Source organism: Chenopodium quinoa, unplaced genomic scaffold, assembly GCF_001683475.1.
Source record: "Chenopodium quinoa cultivar QQ74 unplaced genomic scaffold, ASM168347v1, whole genome shotgun sequence".
Taxonomy (NCBI): domain Eukaryota; kingdom Viridiplantae; phylum Streptophyta; class Magnoliopsida; order Caryophyllales; family Amaranthaceae; genus Chenopodium; species Chenopodium quinoa.
Genome location: NW_018743893.1, coordinates 1,252,388 through 1,263,260, shown reverse-complemented (window position 1 = coordinate 1,263,260; position 10,873 = coordinate 1,252,388). Strand labels below are relative to the sequence as shown.

The 10,873-nt window shown below is 35.4% G+C and overlaps 2 protein-coding genes across 5 annotated transcripts; both read left to right on the top strand.

Moving 5' to 3' along the window:
- Nucleotides 1-211: 211 nt before the first annotated feature.
- Nucleotides 212-2,418, top strand: LOC110686711 (U-box domain-containing protein 38-like). Its single transcript, XM_021863317.1, has one exon. It carries the CDS (start codon nucleotides 506-508, stop codon nucleotides 2,156-2,158), a length of 1,653 nt encoding a protein of 550 aa, XP_021719009.1. The 5' UTR covers nucleotides 212-505; the 3' UTR covers nucleotides 2,159-2,418.
- A 2,831-nt stretch (nucleotides 2,419-5,249) lies between these two features.
- On the top strand, nucleotides 5,250-10,606 carry LOC110686709 (putative DNA glycosylase At3g47830). 4 transcript variants are annotated; one of them, XR_002504287.1, is made up of 6 exons: nucleotides 5,250-6,056; nucleotides 6,833-7,033; nucleotides 7,383-7,439; nucleotides 7,517-7,646; nucleotides 9,188-9,274; nucleotides 10,175-10,604. XR_002504287.1 is itself a non-coding variant. In XM_021863316.1 (5 exons), the coding sequence occupies exons 1-5, from the start codon at nucleotides 5,643-5,645 to the stop codon at nucleotides 9,217-9,219; spliced, it is 834 nt and encodes a 277-aa protein (XP_021719008.1). In that variant the 5' UTR covers nucleotides 5,250-5,642; the 3' UTR covers nucleotides 9,220-10,606. The 4 variants fall into 4 exon arrangements, 3 of the variants coding, with proteins under 3 accessions (XP_021719008.1, XP_021719007.1, XP_021719006.1); XM_021863316.1 differs by having other exon boundaries at nucleotides 9,188-10,606; XM_021863315.1 differs by lacking the exons at nucleotides 9,188-9,274; nucleotides 10,175-10,604 and having other exon boundaries at nucleotides 5,251-6,056; nucleotides 7,526-8,666.
- Nucleotides 10,607-10,873: the final 267 nt, after the last annotated feature.

Here is a 10,873-nt window from a genome sequence, read left to right as displayed (position 1 = left end):
CTTTCCCTTATTTAATTAAAACCCACTGAAAACCCAAACCTATTCTAGTCCAGTCCCCTTTCCCTCTGTAAAATAAATAGAGTCCTCTTTGTCCACATTTTGCAAGAATTGAGTCCCTTATTTGATACTGAACTCAAACTTTTTCTTATACACGACCATTAATTCCAAACACGAAATAAAGTCATTATCATCGATTACTTTTCCTCCTATATTAAATTTTTTTTTTTTTTTTAAAAAAAAAACAGTAGTTGGTTCCCAGTTCCCACACTTCTCTTGTCTCACTCTCACCTCAAAACCTCATCATCATCATTCATTCATCACTCTCCTTTGAGTCATCTCGACTGAATACTAAACTACATCTCCTCTTCCTACGACTCAGTCTCTTCTTCAACCTCCTCGATATCCTCCTCGCTTTCTCTCTCCTCCTTCTTCACTCTATCTCTCTCATCCCAAATGAAAATCATAAATTAAAACCAATCAAATCAAATCAAAATTAATTATAAAAATGGGGGGAAAGGGAAAGGGCAAATTCCTCAAATTGAATTTCTCATTTTACAGGAACTCACCTTCACGTTCTTCCAAATCTTCACCACCACCACCAGAGTATATTTGCCCCGTTTGTAATTCCCTCTTCTCCGACCCGGTTGTTGTCGGGTCGGGTCACACCGTCGACCGTCTTTGTGCCGAGGTTTGCGAAACCCATAACTACAAGCCCGAATTCCCAGATAAAACCCGACCCGATTTCTCCACCAAAATCCCCAATTTAGCCCTGCGCTCTGCTATCCCTGCCTGGTGCTCCAAAAACGGCGTCGCTTTGCCGCAGGGGAATGATAAGGTTGCAATCGAGAAGATTGTGAAGGAGATGATTGAGAAGGAGGAGAGAGGCAACGATTTGATTCGGCCGTCGGAAAGGTTTCTCATTGAGTCGGTAAAGGATAAGGCTGACCCCGACGCTTCCCACGCTGTTACCGAGTTGACTCACCGGGTTAACCGGTTTGACACGTCGACGAGTTCGGAGGAGTCGGTGATTGCGGCGGCGAGTCCGCTTACGCCGTTACCGTTCACCACTCGACCTGCTTCGTGTTGGTCGCCGTTTCATACTTCGTCATCGGAAACCCTAGTTTCCGACGATGCGATGAACCCTAACCCTAGCTTTGATATTTCCGATGACGAGGAATTTATCGCGAAATTCAAGAGTTGTGATCCGTATGAACAGGAACAAGGTGCGATTTCGCTGAGAAACGCGACGAGAAATGATGAAGAAGCGCGGAAATCAGCGTGTACGCCACGTTTGTTGCTTGCGCTTGGATCGTTGCTTTTCTCGAGCTACGAGAAAGTTCAGATAAACGCAATTGCTGCGCTGGTGAACCTCTCGCTTGAGAAGACGAACAAGGTGAAGATCGTACGGTCAGGAATAGTTCCGACGGTGATTCAGTTGTTGCGAGGGAGATTATCCGAGGCGCAGGAACACGCGGCAGGGTTGATATTTTCTCTCTCATTAGAAGAGAAGAATCGTACAGCAATCGGAGTTCTCGGTGCTTTGCCGCCATTGTTGAACTGCTTGTTAAGGTCGGAATCGGAGCGAACTCGGAGTGACGCAGCTTTAGCGCTGTATAACCTCTCGCTCGATCATAGCAACAGAGTCAAACTCGTTAAGCAATTCAACGCGGTGCCGCCGTTGCTGGCGGTGCTCCGGCAGGAAAAGGAGTCGATCGCCGGGAGAGTGCTGCTGGTGCTGTATCAATTAGCGGCGAGTGCGGAGGGAAAGGCGGCGATGTTGGACGGAAATGCGGTGGCGCATTTGGTGTGGATGTTGAGAAAGGGGAAGGGCGAGTTCGAGTCCGAGTCGACTCGGGAGAACTGTGTTGCCGCGCTGTACGCGCTGAGTCACGGGAGCATGAGGTTCAAGGCGCTTGCGAAGGAGGCGAGGGTGATGGAGGTGTTGAAGGAGGTAGAGGAGAACGGGAGCGAGCGAGCGAAGGAGAAAGCGAGGCGGATAATGGTGGTGTTGAAGGGGAGGAGGGAGAGTGAGGATGGACTTGGGGAGAGTATTGATTGGGAGGCGATTCTTGAATCGGATGGTGGTGGTGGTGGACTCAGTCGGACTCGGAACCGACTTGGTGATGGTCCTGCTTTTGGTAAAACGGCTGAGTTTTGACTCTTTGACTTTTTTATTTGGTGTTTGATGATTTTCATTAATTATCTTTTTGGGTATTAAATTTAGGTACAGGATGTAATTATTATTGCTGGATTTTGTGATTTTGGGGTATTTAATTTACATTTAATTGTGGATTCTCTCTATAAATACTTGTGGATTATGTAAATAATTAGTGTTACATTTTGGAAATATTGATGGTTTTGGAAAGTCTCTTTGAACACGTTTTATTCTTCTCATTATTCTCATGCAACATTTGTGTCTCTGTTAGTACTTAGTAGAATGTTTTTGTTTTTTTTATTGTATATTTGTATACATCTAATTTTTTTGGCTCTTTGAGGTAAAATGACATCAAGCGATTTGCTAAAACGGTACCGTGAAATAGATTTATATGAGCTTTACTCAAGGTTTTATGACCAAATTAACGAAATTATACTTTAGTTTTCCTTAAATTAGGATGTAGCATATGACCTGACTCGAATCTAAAATACGCTATACTCTCATATGACTTGACTCGAATTATAATTACGTTATACTCATTACTAGTGAAGGTAGCGTAACAAAATGTACGTGTAACTAAAGTTGTTGAATAAAATAACTTTTAAATATCTCTTTTGGCAGCTATAAAATAAATATGGACTACTACAAACTAGATAGAAGTAGCAAGGAAATGAGATGATGACCACAAACAAAGAAGACATTCAAAAGAAGAAATCTGATTTCTTCAATGTTAAGGTTCCTCGTTCTCATTGGTTTGACTAGAGATCTTTTATGTCACTGCCAATTTTTTTTTTAACCCTTTCAGTATAATTTGTGATGCATTATTAATTGTTTCCATTAAAATTAACTTATAAGCTGTTGTTACATCCTGAAAGTGGACTACAGGACTATAATACTTTATTACTCGCAGTATTGAATTTATTTGATATTGACTGTATTATTTTTTAATTGGGAAGTCCTAATGAATATATTTCAAGACAGTGATATGTAATTTATAATAACTTTTAATTTGATATTTTATTGAAGTAGAATGCTGAATGATTTTTAATAATAGCAGATGTTATCTTCATTGAAGATTTCGTTCCATCCTTTATGGGATAATTCCAAATTGTTCTCTATGTATGTAGTACTGTATATGACTATATGTGAGTGATAATAAATACGAAGTATAAATTTAGATGTGATAGGCTTAGGAATGTCATTGCTAAGAATACGTACTTTCTATAACTTCATTTTGATAAATACTATAGTCATCTTATTACAACAATGTTTAAATAATAAGCAAAACGAATTTTATGATTTTAATTTAATATAATTAATAAAAAATAAATAATATTTAATGTAAATACATTGGATTCGTTGAAATTTCTTTTAGAACAATTTATAATCGCATAACAAGAACTCTATGTCACATTGCTATTACAGACTTTATAGTATTACAACCTCACCTAAGTAGTGGCGTATCCAGGATATACATATAGAATATGCACAAAATTAAATAACCAAACCCATTTTCCATTAGGCTAATTAAGCTATGTCTTTTAGTCATTGACCACTAAATATTAATTAATTTAAAGATGGGAAAAAATAAAGGAAATAACATCAATTATAAAATATGACTCATAAAGGTGAAAAATATCAAGAAGAAAAAAAATATTGAAGAAAGGTTAAATAGTGGGTATATCAAGATTCAAACGATACACTAATTAACTAGCTATAACTCCGAAGAAGTATCAAATAACAAGCTGAACTACTCTCATTTCGTGAGTAAATTTTGCTTCATAAAACATTAAATAAATACCTAGGGCTATGCACTTGCATATCCATTGTGTGAGCTGTATCCGCCCCTACACCTAAGTACTCGTTACACTTCTGCATAACTCATCAGTACTTGTTACGGGTTGGTTATGTGAGTTGCATATACTTGTACAAAGCCAGTTTCATGTGCTCCTCTCTGTATGAATTGAACATTTGAACCACAAGGTAAAACTGCATGAGATCAACTATAAATAGGAATAAAGATACGCCACTTTCCTTAATTCCATCTTAAACCATGTAATTAATGTGCATCAATAATGATAGCTACCTTTTAAGCATGAAACTATAATGTAGTTTTTGACCCCAACGTACAGTTTGGGGTTGGTTTAGGAAATGTTATATTTTGTCAATTATTAATCACTATATTAACAACTACTCTACCAACAACCACCACTTTTTGACAATGTAGATCGTCATTTTCACTTGTTAAGTTTTTGTTTGTTATTTTTGGAGGGAAGTGTTTTGTTGGAATAAAAAGCTTTAGAAAATATAAAGGAAACTTCTTCCCTTTTCATTAGAAGCATACTCCGGTACAATATTGCTCAAGTGGTGGCTCAAGAGGATCTAAAAAAGGGGACTCGGGAAACCAATGTTAATGCATAGTATAATCAATGTTTATTCTACAATAATATTGCTCAAGAGGGTCTAAAAAGGAAACTTAGCTTCTTCCCTTACTGCATGGTATAATACTATAAGGTCTATAACCAATGTCAATTCTTTCCTACAACTCTTTTGAGTTGATGTACTTGCGTTGCACAATGAAAATCCTTAATAGTTAATTAATTCTTTCCATGTGCGCGTGTATCTTTTAAACTCATGAGCTTAAAATATATAGTTTTGCGTTGCACAATGATAATCCTTAATTAGTTCACTCTAAGCCATTGGTTGTTTTTTTTTTCTCAAAAAAAATCCCATTAGTTTTTTTTTTAAAAATATTTTCAGTTTAGCAATAATAAGTTCGGTCCAACAAAAATAATCTCAGTTAAATAAAAATAATTTTTTATCAATAACTTTGAAGAACAAATAAATTAGAAAATCATTAAAAATAGGTTTTAATTAGTAAAAACTAATTCTAGTTCAGCAAAATTAATATAAGCTCAACAATAATAAGGTGAGAGAACAGGGCTATATTCTAGCTTGTCCGGTGTGTTTTTGTTGTGGATGAGCCGCAAAGGCAATAGATATGAGTATATGACAAATGGGGATTGAGGGAATTGAGCTTGCGACATATCGTACACAAATTCTCAATTTTAACCACTAAGCCAAGAGCTCATTGATAGCTTGTGTGTGTTTGGAGAAAATACAAGCTTATCATCTGACAAACAATGTAAATAATTAGCCAATATTCCGTATTTGCTTTGTTTTATCACTTTATGGGTGAAACTGCCAGTAATATTTAAAAAATCGTACCCAATATCTTGCATTATATAATTAAAAATTATTAAACCTATATCATAATAGTAAGATTTAAATACTTTGCAATCACTTTGTAGTGGATATAGTACCAACCAACAAAATGTACATTTAGAAAATAAAAAAAAAAGGGAGAAAATTAAGAAAAGGGGAACATTAAGAGAAAATACAATACTCCCCTTCTAGTAAATCTCTAATCTAGCCATTTTTTTTAAAAATCCCCTTCTCAATTGCAAACCTAAACCCAGCTGAAAAAATGCAGAATACCAGAAAAAGGAAGCAAATTTTTCCCAAAAACAATAAACAACAATCAGAAATCACAATTACGAAAATCAAATCAAATAAAACCAAGAAAAACCCAAAAACAGATACAATTGAACCATACCCATCTCACCCAAGACCAACACCTGAAGATTGTTTAGCCATTAGAGATGAACTGTTGGAATTTCAAGGATTTCCTGAAGAATTCGCAAAATATCGCGACGAGCGAGAAAACCCAGAACTCAATTCTTCAAAATTGATTAATGGGTCAGAGAAATCAGAGGTTTCAGCTGAGAAATTGAGCGTTTTGGATGGTTTAGTGAGCATTGTTCTTTCTCAGAATACTACTGATGTTAATTCTCAAAAGGCTTTTGGTTCTCTTAAAGCTGCATTTCCCACTTGGGAACTTGTAAGTTTGCATTAAGTTTCAGACTTTTATACAATTTTATTTAAGATTTATGATTCAATTGTTGGATACAAATTTGCAAATGGGAGGGAGATTCTCAGTCTTTGCTACTGTTCTTTCTGGGTGTTGATTGTACTGTTTTCGGTGGAGAATCTCATGTTTCTGATTATATCTTGGTTTAGAAAGTATGCTTAGGAATGTGCAAATAATATATCATGCATGTTAGATTAAGAATGAAGATGTTAGGCAATAGTTGCCTCTAATTTTTGATTGAATTAGTGAGTTATTTACATAGTACGTAATAGTAATTGACATTTGGGCTCTTAAATGTGTTCTGCTGTATTTTGTTTGATGTGGAATTATTCAGGTTCAAATTGCTCAATGACACATATACAATACTACTGAAGGTTCTGTAATAATGTTTTAGCTTTATGTTGATTTTTTTAAGTGCAATGTCATTGTTATTAAGTAGCATTCCATCAATGACACATATACTTATGGGATTAAGGCTTTGATTGATTGATTGATTGACTGATTGAATGTCATTGTTATTAAGTAGCATTCCATCAATAAGAGTCGCGATTATTCATACATTGTTCCTTTTATCATTAACCATTCAGAAGGAATGAAATTCTTATATGTTGAGTATATGATGAGTCGTAGCTAATAGCTAGTGGTGTATCAGTTTTCACTGAGGTTCGCAAGTGTTGAAATCTTACTCCTTCCGTTAGATGTCTGTGTAATCTGTTTGTAACTTAATCTACTCGTATGAATTTTAGGTCCTTGCTGCTGATCAAAATTTGTTAGAGAATGCCATCAGATGTGGAGGTTTAGCTCCAACTAAAGCTTCCTGCATTAGAAACATTCTGAGTTGCCTCAAGGAGAGGAGTGGGAAGTTATGCTTGGAATACTTGCGGGATTTGTCCATAGACGAAATCAAGTCCGAGCTCTCCTCTTTCAAAGGAATCGGACCTAAAACTGTGAGTATTGTTTTATGTTTCATTACATCTGTGCATGTGATTTGGCTTGTAGGATGCTATGTTATGCAGGAGGAATATATTGCGTTATGTGTCTAATTTTTATTACTACCTGTTTGTTTGGTAATTTTGCAAGATGTGTGGTTAAAAGAAAATGTGGATATGTGAATAGTGCCTAATACTCCGAAAACATAGATATGTGCCCATTTCTGTCAATTGCGTATTACTTGTAAGCTTCCTGGTGTTTGAGTTGTTTTCATTATGACGTGATTTTATAAATGCGTGAAATAGATAAAAACATATACTAGTATTATTTTTGATGGCTTCGTGATAATTTGGTAATTGGTTTCAGGTAGCTTGTGTTCTCATGTTCCATTTACAGCTAGATGACTTTCCAGTTGACACACATGTAAGTTTGAGTTTTTGTGCTGGTGAAAAGACTATCACATGTTTGTAAGATCCTCTAAAACTGAATTATAAATCCAGATTTTGCAGATTGCAACTACTCTTGGTTGGGTACCAGAAGGAGCTGATGCGAAGAAGACGTACCTTCACCTGAACCGTAGAATTCCAAATGAACTGAAATTTGATCTGAACTGCCTTCTGTTTACACATGGTAAGATGTGCAATAGATGTTCTACAAAAACCGTAAAACAGGAGAAGAAAGAATCAGTCAATAAGCCCTGTCCTTTACTAAACCACTGTAAGAAGTCTGATTAGAAATGCATGTGTACATTGCAACTTCTTCAGTTATATCTCTATGTCATTCTATCCCAGTTCACATGGTCACAACAACAGAGAACCTTGTATAGGTCCCCACCGTTTTGCTGGGTTAGTAATCTTAGATTCTTAGTATAGGTGAATGCGACTTAACTCCAAATTAGTCGAGTCTAGTAGAGAGGTTGCTTCTGAAACTATTGACTTGGTTTACAAGATTTGCAACATAATCTGTTAAGGTTCTATTTCCAATAGAGTAAGAAGGCTTATTTTATTAAAACCATAGCGAAACATTTTTATGGGAAATCTTGCAATAGCTTATAATGAGACCAAATTGGCTCTCTCATTACTTTGATAGCTGTAAGTCTCACAATAAATTAATGTGAGACGGTCTCACATAAGAGTTTATTGATTGTTTCGGATGGGGATAGCTGTAAGTCTCACAATAAATTAATGTGAGACGATCTCACCTAGGAGTTTATTGATTGTTTCGGATGGGAGTACTTTTTATCTAAGGAAGTGAGGTTGTGGGGGCAATATTGATTGTTTCGGATGGGAGTAATGTATAAACAGAATGCTTAGGGTCATTTTCCGATCAATCAATTCTGTGTATATCAAGCGAACTTAAACATCAACCCAATTGAATCTTGTTTCAAATTACTTGACCTTTTCTAGTGCGATTTTTCTTTCTGCAGAAGTTATAGGAAGATTTTTATGCTTTATTGTGACCCAAGGGCTGGTAGGAAGATGCTGAAAATAGTTTAAAATAGGAGCCACACACATCTTTTACCGGAGTTCAAAAAGTTGTGAAAAGGGAGAGCAACTATTTTTCTCTCATAATTGTCCCTAGGATAGATAGAAAAGCACTTGTTGCCTTTTATGAATGATTGGAGCATATCTTTGTTTACAGATAAAAAAACATCTGAATCATATCTATATGACTTAACTTTATCACACTTATAGTTTGATCCTACTCCTATGTTTCTTTTTCTTTTACGTTAGTTTTATTCGCCTCAACTAGTAAAGATGCAGATCACAATCCAAGTCAAGTTTCCATTGCTGAAGTGCTAAACTTGTTTTCTGTACTACAAGTAAAGTTTTAGATAAGTTGCTTGCCTCTTTGTCTACTATTTCATTTTCTATATACCCTTGTGGCTCATTCGGATAAATAAAATCTAACTTGAATCGAGATTTTATTACTTGATCAGGCTAAGCGTAGCGAAAATAGATTAATATGAAATGGAAATAGGCGGCTCGGCTTGGCGTCCAACATTAGGATGCCAAAAGATTACACAAACAAAAATGGGGAGAAGAGGGTGGGGGTGGGGGGGGGGGGGGGTTTGGTGTTTAAAGTTGTTCCACTAAGCTGGTGAGCTTTAGAATGTAATACGTCTTATGTATGCTAATTGCAATTGACAACCAAAGTTTTCTTGCGTGCAGAAAAAAAAAGAGGTATGACAAGCAAATGTTAGCGAATCAAAAGTATGGTATATCTTAAGATAAGGTGTCAAATGTGCTTTTAAAAAGGTATTCCACTGCTGTTTCGTCTTAAAAGATGCAAGAAATCCAGATATTGTTTCTTTCATTTTGCGCCTTTTATTATCCATTGTTTTGATTAAAGTTCCAAATTATGTTTCACAACAGAAGATTAAGGGCTTTTGCTTATCTTTCCTGCACATTAGGGGTTAGGCAAGTTGCATGAACCTAATCTTAACTTAAAAGTTATCTTTAAGTATAATGGACAAGGTCAAATATTAGTTCTTAAAAGTGTTCCCGATTAATCTTCAACCTGTTTTATTGGAACACCTAAGGTGGGTATATTCATAAGAGGTACTCCGCAAGCATTAATCTTCATAAGAGGTCTTGTCCATCAGCAATCTGTCATAATTAAATGCGAATTAAGTTTAATTGAAAATCTCGTTTTCATACGACTAATTTTAGTATTCTAAATTGAAGCAACTTACTCAAATGATTGAATACTAATATGACCCTAATCAAATCATATATGAGTGAGCTATTTGCCACCTCTATCACAAAACAAAATATACATCCTACGAGACATGATAATATATAATTGATGTTATTCATTATCATTTGGAAACACATATGTGACATCATTAAGATAAGCAAAACTTAAAGAGATTAAATCACCAGTACATTAAGTCATAATTGAATACTTAATTTTCAATTTATTTTGTAATTAAAAAGGTGCAAAAAAAAAAAAAAAAAAATCAAACAGTTCGATCAAGACTAACACAGTAAATAAAAACTGATTCCTATAATTAAGACACCATACTAGAAACTTGCATATCATTCTCACTAGTCACTAGCTAGCTTAGTGTTTCTTAGCACACATCTCTTACTTGTGCACTTGAGCTCCTTTTGATCTCGTCTCTTCTTTGGTTTTGTGTTCCTTCTCTGATCCAGGGTTCGAAATTAAATTAGGTTCATATTCAACTACAGTAAAATATGGTTATTTGGCCCCATCCCTAATCTGTATCTTCTTCGACGTGCCATTTTCAAGATCATAAGTGTTAAGGATTGATCTTCTCAAATTAAATATCTTCTATTTTTTTTGTAAATATTCTCTAGCTTGATTCTAGGAATATTAGTCAGTAAATTAGTCAATATATTTTAGCCTTAATCTTAGTGACTGATTGATTGTAATCTTGTATAGCCTAACTTAGCCAAAGCCCTTACCAATTGTATACTATATACTTCGTATATGTAATCGTTTAATGAGAAAATAACAACTTCTTTCATAATTCTTATAATAAGCCCATAGATACAAGCTTTTAATCAAAAGTTCCCCATTCGGCATAAATCCAAGCATGTCCATTGAATCAAATGAACCAGCAATATCGCTTAAGTATGGAATCTTGAACAAATTAGTCCATGATTCCGGCTCTCCATACTCCTTCATTACCCATAGAAGTGAGTGTTAACCTATCCTTATCGTGGGTAATGTGTAAAAAAAACATAACATCATCACTTTCATTATAGAGTTTGATACATAGAATTGCTTTAAAAAAAGGGTGGGTTGGGAGATCAGAAGAGGATGAGACAATGTTTTTGATGGTTTGTGTTTTTAAATACTAAGTATAACTAGATTTGATCAGCTTCCTC